At 38.5% G+C, this 18353-nt stretch overlaps 2 protein-coding genes across 2 annotated transcripts; both read left to right on the top strand.

The window, feature by feature from the left end:
* Nucleotides 1-11561: 11561 nt before the first annotated feature.
* Nucleotides 11562-13500, top strand: LOC140857494 (receptor-like protein EIX1). Its single transcript, XM_073256444.1, has one exon. The coding sequence runs from the start codon at nt 11914-11916 to the stop codon at nt 13498-13500; it is 1587 nt and encodes a 528-aa protein (XP_073112545.1). The 5' UTR covers nt 11562-11913.
* Nucleotides 13501-13771: 271 nt separating this feature from the next.
* LOC140857495 (receptor-like protein EIX2) lies at nt 13772-14670 on the top strand. The gene has a single exon (XM_073256445.1). It carries the CDS (start codon nt 13772-13774, stop codon nt 14507-14509), a length of 738 nt encoding a protein of 245 aa, XP_073112546.1. The 3' UTR covers nt 14510-14670.
* The last annotated feature ends 3683 nt before the right edge of the window (nt 14671-18353 follow it).

Genomic DNA, 18353 nt, shown 5'->3' on the forward strand with positions numbered 1-18353 from the left:
TCCTTACTCTCTATTTCTTTATTTTTTACTATTTATTTTTAAGATCCCGATTGATTTAAGCATTGAATGATCTTAAATCGGAAGGTACCTTATTGATTTTAGAACTTCTTTTGTAAGATTATTTGTGGTCTTCTTTGATTTGACTCTTAATAGCTCTCTAACTCGATTCAAGAGCGTCTTGTCATCTCTTCTCCGAAGCCAGCAATAATGCTAAGCCTCTAAATCTGCAGCCTTTTCATGGACTCAATCCGGGTAACTACTAAAAGGGCTACAAAGGCCTTCATGGCTTTGATGTTGCTAGCTCATGATGCATGTTAATTATCAAAGTTAACGTAACATTATGAAATTCAATATAGAACTAAACTTCATCCATAATGTTTTGTACATATTGAAATCAAATTTAGAAGCTTAAATTTAAATTCAAATTCAAATTCAAATTCAAAATATTACTTGAGGTGTGGCAGAACATACTACCGCCCATGCACATATATACTATGCATGCCACAAACATGATACGATCGACCAAGTCGAGCCGAGTGCATGTAGGTGTGTGTGGTTGCCGGCCCACCATCTTTAAAGTCCAACTTAGATTTGAAAGAACTAGCCATGTATAAATGCAAGAGCACTGGCATTTATAATTTTAATATAGGCCTATTTAAAATCATATTTTAAAACTTCAAATCTTCTAATATAGGAAAAAAATAAAATTTTATTTTTAAAAATTTTGAATTTTTGATAATATAAAATTCAAAATTTTTTATAAAATTGATTTTGGTACCATCTGTCATGCATAAGTACCAAGACCCTTCATTAATTGAGCAAGGATTATATATACACCTCATGTGGAAGTACTCGGCTATTCTAGCCCTTGCAGAATTTGAGCTGGCTTCGGTACGATTTGGCAAAGTATTTAACCAATGACCAAGTAGACAGAAGAAGTCATATGTGGCGTAGAAAAAAGAGGTTTTGTAAGTACCGCTTGGGAGTCTCCTTGCTTGGAAGCTTCTAATCTTACATTTCCAAGATGGAATTCAAACAGAGGCCAATTTAGTTCCCGGTCCATGGAAGGTTTCAAAGAAAGGATTTTGTATCACTACAATGATAAAAATCTTATCCAACAATCAACATATCCAAAATTTTCCTCTTAAGAAACGAACCATCTTAAAGAAAATAATAAATAGACAAGAAGGTCAAGTTAACATAATCAGCTCCTACGTTCAATTTTTTTGATTAATTATACCAAACACAAGAAAATTTATATTATTTTCTTTTTTGTTAATTTTTTATAATAATTAGACATTGAATTTGTTTTCAATGGTAGAGTACCCCAAAAACACGCCTTAAAGAAGACTAAACAAAACCTAGTTCTATTTGTTCTCCCTTTTTTTAATTTCTCCCATCTCTCATTCCACGCAGCACTGCATTACTACACACACTGTTAGGATTTGATGTTCAGATTCAGCCATATTGAGCATACAGCAGGTTCGCGGTAAAAAATGGAGTCCAACGAGACCAAGATCACCTGAAACGGAGCTCGGATGGAGGAGATACGAGCTTTTGAAGTTGGCACGAGACTCGAGATGGTGGAGGACTGCCGGCGGGGGCGGCAGCGGCGCGGCCGCAGGCAGCAGCGCGCGGGACGTGCGACCCAGGCCCGCGGGATGCGCGACCCACGCGGGCGGGCGGCCCAGCCCGCGCGCAGGCCCGCACGCGTGGGCCGGCCAGGCCTGCCTGCTTTTGCCCCGGTCCACCGTGGACCGGGCGGTCCACGGCTGGGCTGTGGACTCGTGGGGTTTCCCAGCGTTTTCACGGTCCACGGCACTATTTCGTGGACCGGAGCACAATCTGCGGCATGGGTGGCTCCCGGTCTTGATCCGACGGTCCAGGGGTTTTTTTTGGCTTTTTTAGGACTCCTAATCCATCTCTAATCAAGTTTAAGCCTCTGTTTAAGCCTTTAAAAAGGCAACAGAGTGTGGGGGTTTGGATTTTCTCACCGTTCAAAGCCCGTACGAACCCAAGAGAAGAGAGAGGTTGAAGCGCTAAGAGAGAAGGAGCAGGTGGCTCCTGGACAGCGGTCGCTAGGTACTTCAGGGGTTCAGGGGGTCTTCCAAGAAAATAGAGCTTTTGTGAGGGGAACTTCTAGTGAAAAAGAAGTGGGTGTACAAGGGTTGAGGGTGAGGTCTCCTCTTGTAAAATTTTTTTTCATAGTGAAGTTTGCATGCCCCATGGAGGCGAGCCCTTTTGTGCGGATCTACGTATTTTGATATTTTTTCTTTTTATTTTATTTCTTCTTTCTTCCTGCTGCATCGTGTGGTACTAAAAAGAATCTTGGGAGGTGGTATCCTGGCCAAACATCCACCCAACAAGTGGTATCAGAGCAAGGCGGTACAAAGACGCAGATTGCAGCAGTGGTGAGCAAGACTGAAGATGGAGAAGACAGGAACAATCAAGATGGAGATCAACAAGTTCGATGGTAAGAGCAATTTCTCCTTGTGCAGGCAAGGGTGAAGGACATGCTCATCCAAAGGGTTGATCGATGCTCTCTTGTGCGATGAGAAGCCGACCACCATGGAGGTGTGGGATTGGAAACGGCTACAGATGCAGGCGGTGAGTACCATCTGCATGTACTGGCGGATGAGGTGGTGATCCATGTGCTGAGTGAGACTTCCCGACGGTGCTGTGGTCGAACTCGAGGAGTTTACATGGCGAAGTCTCTCACCAACACTATTTTCCTCTGGAGGCAGTTCTACCAACTGCGGATGACTGAGGGACAAAGTGTGCAGGAGTATCTAAGCCACTTCCAGAAGATCCTCACCGACCTCCTCAGCGTTGGCGAGAATGTTGAGGAGAAGACCAGGACACTGGTTTTGCTGGCGTCACTTTTCCTTCGTACGAGTCCTTGGTGACTGCTCTTCTAGTGGGAAGAGCACTATCAAGATGGATGAGGTCACCGCGGCGATACTCCAGAACGAGGTTCTCAGGAGGGAGAACCCAGCTTCGAGCTTAGGTGGTGGTAGCTCAGCTTTGGAGACTTCTGGAGGAGCAAGAGGCGGTAGATGGAGCAACAGGAGATTGCAACGAGGGCGGTCCAAGCCAGGAGGGACTTGAGCAAAATCAGGTGTTACCGGTGTGAGGAGTTAGGGCATCTAGCTAGAGATTGCCCACAACTGAAAAATCGGACGGTGGCTGCTGTAGCGACGGCCGGCAGTGATTCAGATGGAGATGTCTTGGAGATATCTGATGAGGTATCTACTTCTTCCCAGCAGTGGATATTAGATTCTGCATGCCCCTATCATGTATGTTGCAGAGAGAAGCAGCTTGACTCTTGGAGAACAGTGAGGGCACTGTATATCTATCGGATGGATCGAGCTGTGCGATCAGAGGCATCGGGATGGTCAGTTGGAGGACACATGATGGTGCAGTGAGGAGATTAGGAGAGGTCCGATACATATCCGATTTCAGGCGGAATCTTATCTCACTTAGTAGACTGGATTCGAGAGGCTATAGGACGGTAGCTAGTGGAGGAATCCTGAGGGTGTTACGCGGCAATAGGATTGTGCTGGAGGGGAAGAAGGGAGCAGAGGATATTATTACCTGACGGGGAGCCCAGTGCGAGGTGGAGCTTCGGGAGCCAAGTGGAGCCCAGAGCGAGGTGGAGCTCTAGGAGGCGGATCGGGCACGAGACAGGAGATTCGGGAGGATGAGAGGCGATGTCGCAAGGTGAGATTCCTATTGCCGCAGGACGATGCCCCGAGCAGGTCTCAGGTTAGGAGGAGCACAGCATACGATGGAGATGGGATCGAGCAGCCTGGCTCGACTTTCATGTTTGCCCATCCATGATCAGCAGGCGATTGCCCAGGACATGGGGGCGAGGAGATCCAGAAGATCTCAGAGTTTGAAGGAGATCGAATATCGAATCGAGATGGAGATTGTTAAGATTTGATGCCTCAAGATTCAGTCAATATTGAGCCTACAACGAGGTTCGCGACGAAAAATGGAGTCCAACGAGACCAAGATCACCTGAAACGAAGCTCGGATGGAGGAGATACGAACTTTTGAAGTCGGCACGAGACTCGAGGTGGTGGAGGACTGCCAGTGGTCGATGGCGGGCGGCAGCGGTGCGGCCGCAGGCGGCGGCGCTCGGGACGCGAGACCCAGGCCCGCGTGGGACGTGCACCCACAGGCGGGCGGCGCAGCTGAGCTGCGTCCAGCGGGCGCGGCCAGGCGGGCACGGCCCAGCCGCGTGCAGCCCGCGCGCGGCCGGCCCAGGCCTGCCTGGCCTTTGCCCCGATCCATTATGGATTGGGCGGTCCACGGTTAGGCCTGTGGACCGTGTGGGCATTTCCCACACGTTTCTCGCGGTCCACGGCACTATTCCATGGATCGGAGCATGATCTGACGGCATGGGTGGCTCCCGATCTTGATCCGACGATCCAGGGGTTTTTTTGGCTTTGTTTAGGACTCCTAATCTATCTCTAATCAAGTTTAAGCCTCTATTTAAGTCTTTAAAAAGGCCTGTGCATGAAACAGAGTGTGGGGGTTGGGTTTTCTCGCCGTACGAAGCCCATACGGAATCCAAGAGAAGAGAGAGGCTGAAGCACTGAGAGAGAAGGAGTAGGTGGCTCCTGGACAGCGATCGCCAGGCACTTCAGGGTTCAGGGGTCTTCCAAGAGAAAGAGAGATTTTGTGAGGGGAACTTCTAGTGAAAAAGAATTGGGTGTACAAGGTTGAGGGTGATGTCTCTCTTGTAAAATTTTTTTTCATAGTAAATTTGCATGTCCCGTGGAGGCGAGCTCTTTTGTGGCTGATCTTATATTTTGATTATTTTTTTTTTTTTATTTTTTCTTTCTTCCTGCTGCATCGCGTGGTATGAAAAGGATCTTGAAAGATGTGTTCTGACAGACATCACCAACACATACGACATCACCTCTACCACCTACACAGACTTGGACCAAACTTACATGATTCCTCTCATTCGACATAGAAGCATGGCACCTGTTATATTCCTTCCATGACCTCAGATTGGTTTTGGTACGACTTGTCGAGTTTTGGACCACTAGACTAGCACGCACAAGTCACGTGTGGTGTGGAAAGAACTCTACATAAATATCCCCCGGACTTTTGACTATAATTAAGTCATGTGTGGTGTGGAAGGAAGCTCGACCGCGTTGGGAAGCTCCTACCTTACACTTCAAGATAGAATATTCAGAGACCAATTTATTGGCTGGTCATGGACGCCATTGAAAGATACTTTCTGCCTTGCTAATATAAAGAGATCATTCTACTTCATCTCACAGCAACTAATAAATTCATGGATCTTAGAGGAACCCAACTTCTACTTTTGTTCTTTGCTTTTCTGGTGCTCAAGTAAGAAAACTCAATGGAGATTCAATCCCGACTGCATACCCATCGAAAGGAATGCAAGTTCAAATTAAATCTATACTGGAGGATGAATATTTAAATCATCTATTATTGTTTTGAAACTATGTAGATGGATAAATATCTAAATTGTCTGTATTTGCTTTAAGATATGTACACTATAAGAATTTTGAATATTAGCGACATATTAGCGACGAAAAAAAAAATCGTAGCTAATAATAGTCCTTTATCATCAAAAAATGATCCAAAAAATTAGCCATCACTAATACTATTAGTGACAGAATACTGACTATTAGTGACGGCAAAAGTCATTGCTAATAAATTTAAAATTTTAAAAAAAATTGATTATAATTATAATTAAATTAATTAATTATCGACTGCTATTAGCAATGAAAGATTTATCGTCGCTAATAATTTTGAAAAAAAATTATTTAAAAATTATGAAAAATATTTTTTTTCTAATAAAAGTATTAGTAAGGGCGATTAATTTTTAGAGATGAAAAATTATCATCGCTAATACTATTACCAACGGTATTAGTGACGGCACTTGTGCCATCGCTAATAGTCCACCAAAAGTACCCCACCAGCTCACGCGAGAAAAAAATTTTTTCGCTTCCACGCCTCATCCCCTTTTCTTCCTGTGATTCCCCCTCGCTGGTGCCTCCTCCTTCCTGGCTTCCCCCCCTCATTGATGCCTCCTTCCAGAGGTCCCCTCTGGGTGCCTCTTCTCAGCGGTCCCCCTCTCCCTGCGCTCCGACATCCCGCAGCCCCAAGCCCGCATGGCTTTTTCCCCCTCGTCGATGTCTCCTTCCCGATGGCTCCCCTTGACCCGCACGGCAATGACCCATCTACTTAGTCCCTCCTTGACCTTGAGGGATGACTTAGGGTCATCGAAGAGGTGAGTATGAGCTGGCTCATAGGATTCGACCACATCTTCGACCCTTTAGTAGCTTGATACTTTTCGACGTCCTCACAGATCTCGATGTTCCAGACTTGAAGTGATGCATACGTAGAGAAGGTCATGTAGAGGCTTTTGAGCCAGTGACCTCAGAGCTTCTGAGATACCGTCTGCGATACGATCGTGGAGATTCTCCAGGATCCACAGCTGTGCGATCAGCTGATCTCATTGTCCTAACCATCACATCAGATAATTCTATTAGTAAACTCTTTTACTTGTTTTAAGTTTTCATATTTAGAAGGTTCACATATTTAGGCTTGAGTTGGAGAAGGGGATCTATGGTTAAAAATTCAATCTAATAATCCAATTGATGGGTCGAAGATGTCTATAGCTTCGTATCATCGAATGAAATATATAGGAATAATCTATTCAGAATCGGAGAAGTGTATTGAAAGATACGACTCCATATCGAAAGATATACCTCCATATCAAAATTTATTAATAATATTTTATTTTTCTTTGTTTCAGAATGTTGGAACATCCGGCTCTTATCTACTAGCTGCTGGAGAGGAGTAGGAGGACAAGAAGGAGGATTAGACTTGATTTTCTTTTATTTTGATATATTATATTTTTTTTGATACTACTTGTAAAATTATATAATTTATATTTTTAATATAATATAATTAATTTTTTATTTATTATTATCATATTATTTTTGGATTTTAATTATAACAGGTGTTAAAATCATAATTGATTATAATTAATTAAAATAAATTTTAAAAAATATTATTATAATTTTTTTAAAAAATAAAATTAACTATTACTGATGGTATTAGCGATGACCTAAGCCATCGCTAATACTTATTAATGATAGCATTAGCGACAAAATAGCCGTCATTAATTTTTTTTAATTTTTTAAAATTTGATTTAAAAATAAAAAATAAATAATGATGAAAATTAGTCATCTCAAATATTAGCGATGGCTAAAAAACTCATCGCTAATAGATGCAATTAGCGACTGAGATTGTTCCGACCAACAATTAACGATGGATGCTGTTGCTAATAGTATTAGCGATGGCAAAACGACTATTAGTGATGGCAATTAGCCGTCAGTAATAGTCAGATTTCTTATAGTGGTATATACAGATGAATATCTAGATTATCTACGATTGCTTTGAGATCTATGTAGATGAATGAATATTTGAATCATCCATATTTGCTTTTAGATCTATACAGGTGGACGCATAACCTTGATCATCCACTGATTGTTTTGAGACCTATGTAGAAGAATGGATAATCTGGATTATTCACATGGATGCTTTGATATTTGTGCCATGGATGAATAATATAGATCATCTACTAGCTGCTTTGAGATCTGTATAGGTGGATGAATCATTGTTGTAATCTGAATTTATAAATTTAAAAATATAAAATGCACAAAATTAAACAGTAAACAATAACAGCACAACTAAGTGATGTTTGCATTAAGTAATGAGATAAACATAATGCATATTTCAAAGCCTAAATCAAAGTTCGATAGTGTGCAAGTTTATAAGGTATTTCAAATTTTGAATTCAACTATGAATTATTTTCAAATTAATTTTGAATTTTAAATCTAAAATTTGGGAAAGATTTATATATTTCTCCTTTCTCAATGAAGAATTAAAAAAAAATTCTACATGGTTATCAAAACATTAGAAAAGATTTATTTTGGATTTATATTGCCATTTTATACATTTCTCCACTATTTTTAAAGCAGCAAAAAAAGAATTTTTATTTTAATTTAATGTAATAATTTCTATATGAATTTTTGAGCAATAACTAACGAGTTTTTACGCTAGAAATCTAAACAAAAGTTTTATATGGTTTTCAAAGCAGAAATTATTAGATTTTTAGTTTTAAAAATGGACTAATTATCTACATAGTTTTTAGAGCAATAATTTTTTGGATTTTATTTTAAATTCTTAGTTATTTTTTTCATAGTTTTTAAATTGCTGGTAATAAGATTTATATTGTGAAGTAAATTAAATTTCTGTGCAAATTTTAAAGTAGAAAGCATAGGTTTTTTTTTTAAGACTTTCAATTTATTTTTTGCACAGATTTTGAAGTACAGATCAAAGATTTTGTTTTTAAGAACTTAGATTTTGAAATAGCAACCAAAAGGATTTTAGTTTGTTCACATATTGTAAAGCTGCAAATAAATGATTTTTTTTTCATATTTTTCAGAGTAATAAATTTTTTTAAAAGCTAATTTTTTTGAAAAAAGAATTCAACTTTTTTATAATGGAGATAAAACTTTCTGATGCTGCACAATTAAAGCATATTTAATATAATACTTAAATAAGCAACTAGTAGCAATTCCTAGTTTAATCATGAATTTCGTTTTTAGTTGGTTAATGATTGTGGTGCCTACAAATTGCTAATATTGAAAAAATTAGTATTTTTAAATTTTTATAACAATTTTTTTTAGATCAAAAGATTGAATGCTTGCTTGGATCAAGGTTTTGAGGAACACTATCCTAGAAATGAAATTAGTCTAATTCATGTATATCTATTATGTCTATGGCGAGATCGTTTCTAAGATATAACAACCCAACTCAATTCGATCATCCTCTGGTGTGATCGCAGGTGAGGTTTGATCCAATCAATACTTTCAATTGTCCAAACAAAAGATTATAAATATTAAAAAGAGAATGGATGAAAAATAAATTAAAATGTGTAGGAAGAAAATTTAATGGAGCTTTCTCTATTTCAGACTAAGCAGCAGCACAAGGCCACAATAGACTTAGAACCAATGATGCTAAGCCTCTGAATCTACATTTTTTTTATAGGTTCGATCTGAATAACCACCGAACAGGCCTATAAAGGCACCAATAACTTTGATATTGCTAGCACCTCATGAAGGCTTGCCAGCACATGCATGTTAAATGGATATGGAAGTTAGAGTAATATTAAGAAATTCAATATAGAACTAAACTTTATCCACAACCTTATGTTATATATTGAAATCAAATTTAAATCTTAAATTTAAATTTTAAATTTAACTTGAGGTGTGGTAAAACATGCTACCGTCCATGCATATAAGCGCTGTGTATGCCACGCACAGGGTACAATTGATCGAGTCAAGCTGAGTGCACGCGGGTGTGTGGCCGTCAGCCCATTATCCTTAAAATCCAACTTGGACTTGGAAAAACAAGCCATTTAAACACAGAAGTCATGTATGAGTATCAGGATCTCCCAACGTGTAGTTGAATGAGGACTAAATAATATATGCCTCATGTGGAAGTACTCAGCTATTCTAGCCCTTGCAGGATTTGAACTGGCTTCGGTATGATTTGGCAAAGTATTTAACCAATGACCAAGCACGCAGGAGAAGTCGTATGTGGCATGGAAAAGAAGAGGTTTTGTAAGTAGTGCTTAGGATCTATTTAGTTGGAATATATCATATCATGAAATAATTTAATAATTTTTAAAAATTTTTTATCAAAAAAATAATTATAAAAAAATATTTTTTATTATATTTGATTGGTGCAAAAAGTTATTCTAAAAAATAATACTGAAAAAAGATTACTACATTTGATTGGAGATAAATCTATATATGAATATGATTAAATTTATAGATATATCCTTCAGCATAAAATAATTTTTTAATACTATAATAGTATTATCATTTCTAATTAATTTTATATAATGATTATAATCAAATAGCCTTTTGTATAATGCCATCTTCATCTTAATTTTTTTGCCAAAGTTTTTTATTGAATAAATTTAGAAAGATATCAAAACAAATTCAATGATTACATATGCAGTTTTATTGGAGATATTTTTATTAAGTATGGATTATCATCACTCAAAAATTTAATAAATATCAACCTCTATATATTTATTTTACATTCTCTCTTCGAAAAATAAACATGGAGCCCATCATTTTTTTTTTACTCTCTCTCTTTCATTTTTCATATCAAATATGAGAATCTGAGATATAATTTATTTTTTTATGTCAGATTATCCCCAACGAAAATGGACTTTTATAGTTTTGCCTTGTTTGGAAGCTTCTAATCTTACATTTCAAGATGGAATTCAGACTAAGACTACAAATGAGTTGAGCTGCTCGTGAGCTACTCGAGTTCGATTTGAGTCTAAGCTCGACCCAACTCAATTATTATCGAGCTCGAGTAGTCGAGTCGAGGTTGAGTAGCTTTTCGAGTCAAGTGCGAGTAGCATAATACTCAGCTCGAAAGCTAATGAACCTACTCGAATTTACATATATATTTAATAATATTATTTTTATTTATAATATATATATTAATATATATTATTAGCAGGTTAAAGCTTAAATTCGAACTCGAGTATGGCTTGGTTGATATTCGAGTTGAATCAAGTCGATCTCAAATTTTACTTATTTTTTATCGAGCCAAGCTCGAGCTTAAGATATTAAGGCTCGATCGATCTTGAGCCAAGTTTTGAGATCAAATATTTTCAGTCGAATAAAATTCAAACTTCCAACTACTTCACTCGGCTCGACTCGATTGCACTCCTAATTCAGACAGAGGCCAATTTAGTTGTAGGTCATGGAAGGTTTCCCAAGAAAGGATTTTTGTATCACTGCAATGACAAAAATCTTCTCCAACGTATCAAAGATTTTCCTCTTAAAAGACAACCATCTTAAAGAAAATAATAAATAGACAAGAAGGTTAAGTTAACATGATCAACTCCTACGTTCAAATTTTTTGATTATACCAGACGTAAGAAAATTTATATTATTTGCTTTTTTGTTAGATTTTTTTGCTAAATATGACAATTAGACATGGAATTTGTTTTCGATACTAGAGTACACCCAAAAACGCGCCTTAAAGAAGTCTAAATAAAACCTGGTTCTATTTGTTCTCCCTTTTTTTAATTTCTCCCATCTCTCATTCGACGCAGCACTGCATTATTGCATGCACACGACATCACCTCTGCCCCCTACACAGACCTGGACCACTAGACTAGCGCAACTCATGTGTGGTCTGGAAAGAAGTCTTCATAACCATCCCGAGGACTTTTGACAACAATTGAGTCATGTGTGGTGTGGCAAGAGATCTTCATAAATATCCCATGGACTCTTGACTGCTAACAAGTCATGTGTGGTGTGGAAGGATGCTCGACCTTACATTCCAAGGTGGAATATTCAGAGACCAATTCATTGGTTGGTCATGGACGGCAATGGAAGACGCTTTCTGTCCTGCTAATAATTAATATAAAGAGATCATTCTACTTCATCTCACAGCAACTAATAAATTCATGGATCTTAAAAGAACCCAACTTCTACTTTTGTTCTTTGCTTTCTGTGTGCTCGAGTGAGAAAACTCAACGGAGATTCCATCCCGAGATGCATACCCATCGAAAGGAATGCTCTTCTTGGGTTCAAAGAAGGCCTCAAAGATCCCACCAACAGGCTATCTTCTTGGGTGGGTGATGACTGCTGCACATGGGAAGGCGTGGCTTGTGACAACCGTACCGGCCATGTTGTCAAGCTAGACCTCCGCAACCCATCATGCTTCGAATACTATCCTCCAAACAACAAGTGGTCCTTGGGAGGTGAGTTGAGGCCTTCCTTACTTGGTCTGAAATACCTGAATTATCTTGATCTGAGCATGAACAACTTTGGAGGAATTCGTATCCCAGAATTCATGGGCTCATTCCGTCAGCTCAAATATCTTAACCTCTCCTGTGCTAATTTGGGCGGACTGGTCCCACACCAGCTTGGGAATCTATCAAGTCTCCAATATCTCGATCTCAGTCATTATTATTATTATTATTATTATTTTTATGGCGATATTGATGACAATCCATCTGGATTTCTCATCATTGATAATGCCATCTGGATTTCTCGGCTTTCTTCTCTGCGATATCTCAATATGACGGGTGTGAAATTCAAAGAAGGTGTTCACTGGCTGCAAGCACTAAACATACTCCCTTCTGTTATTGAGATACACTTATCTGATTGTGGCATCAACACCACTTCGCTCTCTCTTCCACATATGAATTTTACTTCACTTTCTGTTCTTGATCTTTCTGAAAATTCCATTAATTCGATGATACCTGGTTGGTTGTTCAACATAAGCAGCCTCGAGTACCTTGATCTCGGCTTTAATATTTTTCTGGGCATCATTCCTCCTGCAATTAAGAATCTAGCTTCGCTCAAGGCCCTTGATCTATCTGGTAATTATTTTCTTGAAGGCAAAATTTCGGTTGAACTTGGGGAGCTGTGTACGCTACAGTATTTGGGATTGCAATACATTAATATCAGCAAAAATTTGCATGAATTTGATGACGTGTTTACCGGATGCATCAAAAATAGTTTAGAAACTCTGTACATGCGGAAAACCCAGCTTGGCGGTTATTTGCCGGATTGGTTGGGAGACTTCAGAAAGCTCAAAATTCTCGATTTGAGTGGCAACTCAATTTCTGGTCCTATTCCTGCATCACTTGGAAGACTTGCAGAGTTAGTTGAGTTATTCCTCGAAGAGAACTTTTTGAAGGGTGTGATGTCTGAAGAGCAGTTTGCCAATTTCACCAAACTGCAATATCTAGATTTATCACAAAATCAATTAATTCTGAATCTGACATCTGATTGGATTCCCCCTTTTCAGCTTCAAAGGTTATATGTTGGTTCTTGCAAGCTGGGACCACGATTCCCAGCATGGCTCCTGATGCTAAAAAACATTACCAATTTAGACATGTCTAGCACAGAAATTTCAGACGCTATACCAGATTGGTTTTGGAGGTCATTTTCCCAGATATGGGACTTAGATATCTCCAGCAATGGGATCACTGGCAGTGTACCTGATCTTACAGACTTCAACAACCTTTATTATTTTAATTTGAGTTCTAACCACTTTGAGGGACCTTTGCCAAAATTTAATTCTTCAATATTGTGGTTACTAGACCTATCAAACAATTCATTTTCAGGAGCGGTTCATCTTGACATTGGCAAAAGTATGCCTGATTTGGAATATCTCTCTCTTTCCACAAATAATTTAAATGGTAAAATTCCCTTGTCCTCTGTCATTTTCGATATGACGCTCTTGATCTTTCAAAAAATTTATTGTTGGGTGAGCTCCCTGATTGCTGGAACCACTCTTCCCTTATCATTGTCATGGATTTTTCAAGCAACAATCTATCTGGAAGTGTTCCTCCATCAATCTGTTCATTACTTTTTCTTGAATCATTGCATTTGAGTAATAATAATCTTTCAGGAGAACTCCCTTCATCCTTGAAGAGTTGTGCGAGATTAAATACTCTTGATCTTGGACAAAATAGATTCACTGGTAAAATACCTACTTGGATAGGAGAAAGTTTGTTGTCTTTGAAGATCCTTCGCTTACGATCAAACAAGCTTGTTGGAAATATTCCTCCTAATCTATCAAGACTAGGGCTCTTCAAATCCTGGATCTGGCTAGTAACAATTTATCGGGAACCATCCCTTCTAGCTTTGGGAATTTTACTGCCATGAAAGTGTCGGGGGAGATGAATGGAACAATTTTAAAAAATTATACTCTTTACAATGAAAACATGCAAGTGATTGTAAAAGGAATATACATTGAGTATGCCACATTGCTTCCACTTGTGATCATTATAGACCTTTCAAATAATAAATTATCTGGAACAATACCAGAAGAACTAACCAGCCTTTTTGGACTCGTGAGCTTAAACTTGTCTGGAAATCATCTGATAGGAGAGATCACAGAAAAGATTGGTGCATTGCAACAATTGGAGTCACTTGACTTATCAAGAAACAATCTTTTCGGTAGAATTCCTTCAAGCATGATTGGTCTAACTTTTTTGAGTTACTTGAACTTGTCATATAACAACTTCTCAGGAAGAGTTCCATTAGGTAATCAACTTCAAACCTTCACTGACTTATCTATCTATGCCGGCAATCCTGGTCTTTGCGGGTTCCCATTAACTCAAAAGTGCAAAGATGATGGGACAAACCAAGGTCCAAATGCTGTTGGAGGGGATGAACAAAATGATGATTCCATGGATAAAGAAAGATTTAAAATGAAGTGGAATATGAGCACTGGAGCAGGATTCGCTATAGGTTTTTGGGTTGTTTTTGGCCCGTTATTATTCAACAACAAATGGAGAGAAGCCTATTTTCAACTTATAGATCAAGCATATGATACCGTTTATGTGGTCCTGGCAGTGATTTTTACTAGGTTTAGAGAACATAATGTTAGAGCATGACTTCTTGTTACCTTGAATGGTGTTTGCAAGACTTTTTTTTTTCTTTTTTGTTTAAGTGTATGCAGAAATTTTTAGAATGGATTATCCATATTCACACTCTAGTTTTGCATGTGGAACCTTGTACTTGTACTACTCTAATAAAATAACCAGTTTCATGCTAATTCATTTTGTTTATCAATAGAGAATTGCTGATTTCGTTTTGAGGGTTAAGTCATATTATATATCATCATGCTTATATTATTTGACCTTAGATAACTAAACTTATGTGAATAAGCTAAGAAGACTAAGCTTGAACTTATCTGAATTTAGAATGGTTAGAGCTCAGAAAATTGCACTCATATGCGCGGGAGACTATGCATAATTTACTTAATCACAAATTTAAGGAATTAGAATTTTACTTATTCTTGATTTGTCATACACTTGGCTTTATTTCAAAGCTTTGCTCAATCTATAAGCTCACAAGCTTTTTCATCTTTTGCGCTAAATGGTTGTCACATATGATAAGGCATCTCGCAAAAAGACAATAAAAAAGACAGGTTGTCTCAATGATTTGGCATATCGAATGAAGCAAACTTCTGAGAAATTTCGCTTTTCTTTCTCCATTTAAATCAAATAGTATAAAATCATCCCATTGAGATTTTTGAAACAACCTGTTGTGGTTCAATAAATCTGGAAGCTTTCAGTATCAATATTCTAATAATTAATTTATTAATTTAAGAATAAAATTTGGTGCTAATCCAATCTTAAAATTGTATCCAAGAAGCATATGTATGAAAAGAGGGACAACTCTACATTTACAGCAGTATAGGAAAAGCTGATCCGGTGTCTCTTGTTGCAGAAAAGTAGGTGGATTTGCACTCCATTTCTGTCAAGATGAGAAAAATATGAGAGGCTCGATCATAATTGACTTTTAATTTGTTGAGAATTCATGTATGAAAAAAGAATTCCACAACGCACAGTAAAATACTTCTGGGCTAAAAACTAATTAAATATCTTTGGGTCAACTAGGATTCAAATAGTTGAGTCCACTCCCTTGGGACTCCCGCTATTTTGTTCTAATTCCTTACCTGACAACCTATCGTATCACAGTTAATAGTCATGTTCCTTCGTGTAACCCTCAAAGTGTGTTAGTATTTATAGAATTCATAATGCCCTTGTGCAAGGAATAATAACATGCAGTAAGCTTAAAATGCAGTGAACATGAATGCACTCTCGATTTGGGAGAGTAAGCCATCGTACTTGATTCTTGAAGAGTTGGGCATGTGACATAGCAAGTAAATTGGATTGCGATAAAAGTACTCAGGAGCATAATATAGTACGTTCAAGAGTAAGGTTGATAAGTGACCTACAATGTGGTGCAATTGCATGAGAAGGGCACATGGCAAGTGCACTAAAAGTGTGCTGAAAAAATACAGGAGCATATGATGTTGCATTTGGATGAGAAGGGGATTAGGTAGCGATATGGGTAGTGCACGTAAGAGGGAGATTATCGGGAAGCATGTGTGAAAATATAGTCTCACATTGGATGGTAAAAGAAAGTTGAAATGGTTGCTATACTACTTTCACCCAAAACTTAATGACTCTGAGCTTTTTTTTTTTTGTTTAGCTTGCATCCGCCTATCTATCCGCATATTTGCTGAACTAAATGCTTTTAAACCATGTAGAGTGTACCTATCTTGTACCCAAAAAGCACGGCATTTGTGACAATTATTTTGTAGTTATCCTTAAGAGACTCTAAATTATATTATTAAGAAGAAATAATATTTTGATAAAAAAAAGAAATAATATTTTGATAACAAGAAGAAAGATATAATTGAAATCAAAGTTGTCTTTGACAAGGATCAAATTGGAATTTATAAGCAAAGTTCATTGTCGTACCTTATTATGGTTAATAAGCAAGACAAGATATTCGTTCTATGAACCAATTTTGTGGAAAACTCTCACCCTGTGATAAGATTTAAATTAAAATACTGAGTTATTTTGGGGATGATGATGCATTATTACTAGTTAATGAGTTAGGATACTAGTTGCTCTACAAAATCAAGTTTGAGGACAGTCAAACGCTAATAAGTATGAAACAAAAATATTATGAGTTACTTTGGAGATTCATCATCCATAAGTAAGGCATGTCATAGGTAAGAGTGTGGGATTACAAATCTACCTTTGGTTTTTATCCTTTAGTAATACTTTATTTTGAAGAATTTTGCTACGGTATTCCAAAATCCTTTTTAGTCTTTTTTATTATTAATCTATTTCTGACCATTTGATTCAGGATAAATGGCACTGATTTATCCATTCACAATCAGTTTTAACCAGTCAAGTGCGCGGCTGGTGTGGTGAATAATTTAAATTATGAAGATAATTTGAAAATTAAAAGTTGACTGATCCCGTAAATAATTAGAAATTTAGAAATATTTTTATAAATTGATTATTTTGAAAATTCTGTCTCCTTCTTTCTTTCCCCTCCCTTCTCCATTTTTTTCTCCTTTGCCTCTGACCACCGTGGCCTCCTCTCCCCTCACTGGCTTAACTGCCACCGATTAAGCCCTGCCCCTTCCACGCCACCTTAATCATCTCCTTTTCGATATCTGGCTGGCCGATCAAGCCCCACCCACCTCCACTCCTTTCGATCGCTATGGCTGCTTCTTCCCTGCCACCTCCTTCTCGATCTCCGGCCGCCGATCAAGCCCCACCCATACATTTCACTTCTTCGTTGGTCAATGTGATCAAGCCCCGTTTGACCCTCTTCTTTTCTCATTCACCTCCAATTGCCACCGTCACCTCTCCCCTCGCCACCTTTACTACCTCCGATCAAGCCCCACTGCCTCAACCCTATAGCTGCAGCTACCTCTTTCTCTAGATCCAACCGCCCTATCCTCCAGTTCTGATTCCAACGGCCTGAAGCGGCCCGAATGGAGATATGGGTGGAGAAGGAGGGGGGCGATGGCGGGGAACGTGTCACGCCCCGAACCCAACACCCGGGTCGGATACGTGATGGCCGCACACTCCTTAGAGCAAGCCCTAAAGAATATGCAAGGCCAAATTAAATCATTACAATCTTATCAACCATAATATTTAATTTCAACAATAATTCATAAAACTTGCATAATTACAATTAACATTCCTTCAATCCTCTGATCAAGTATCAACGGTACTCTATCTATGCATCCGCTCACTCACAAATCCATACCATAGCCAACCATGGACATCTTGTAACTCTGAGAAGAAAAAGAAAGATGAAGGGGTGTGAGCTTTACAGCCCAGTAAGAATTCCCATATCACACTGATATAGTAATATAGTCTGAAAATAAGGATCAGCAATAAAATATAAAATCTCATGTTCAATGTCCAGAATAATGCAAACATTCATAAATTTTCTGTTTTGTCAAAATAGATGCATCATCATATGTTAACAGGTGAAACACTTTTGTTCAACAATTGTTTCATGCCTTATCTTTCATTTCTCTTTTCATAATCACATGACTTTTAACATTTTCTTTCTGGCTCTGGACTATCCAAGTCTATACCTCAGTCATCATCCGGATCGAATCCACTTTAAAAAGTCTTTCAAGACTGTCCCAGGATGAGCTCCTGGCCGGCTGTCCCACGTACCAAAGCCCGTGAGAGGCTGTCCCAGGCATAAGCTCCTGGCGGGCTGTCCCAGGCATGAGCTCCTGGCCGGCTGATCCACCTGTAAGCCAGTGGGGGCTGTCCCAGGCATAAGCTCCTGGCGGGCTGTCCCAGGCATAAGCTCCTGGCCGGCTGTTCCACATGACAAGGCTAGTCCATACCATATATCTCTTTCTTTTCATTTAATCATTATGTGTTAATTTCATCAATCAAT

This window comes from Elaeis guineensis, chromosome 4 (genome assembly GCF_000442705.2).
Source record: "Elaeis guineensis isolate ETL-2024a chromosome 4, EG11, whole genome shotgun sequence".
NCBI lineage: Eukaryota > Viridiplantae > Streptophyta > Magnoliopsida > Arecales > Arecaceae > Elaeis > Elaeis guineensis.

Excerpts from the sequence above, each read along its gene's own strand:
- LOC140857495 (XM_073256445.1), top strand. The coding sequence starts at position 13,772 with ATGAAAGTGTCGGGGGAGATGAATGGAACAATTTTAAAAAATTATACT.
- LOC140857494 (XM_073256444.1), top strand. The coding sequence starts at position 11,914 with ATGAACAACTTTGGAGGAATTCGTATCCCAGAATTCATGGGCTCATTC.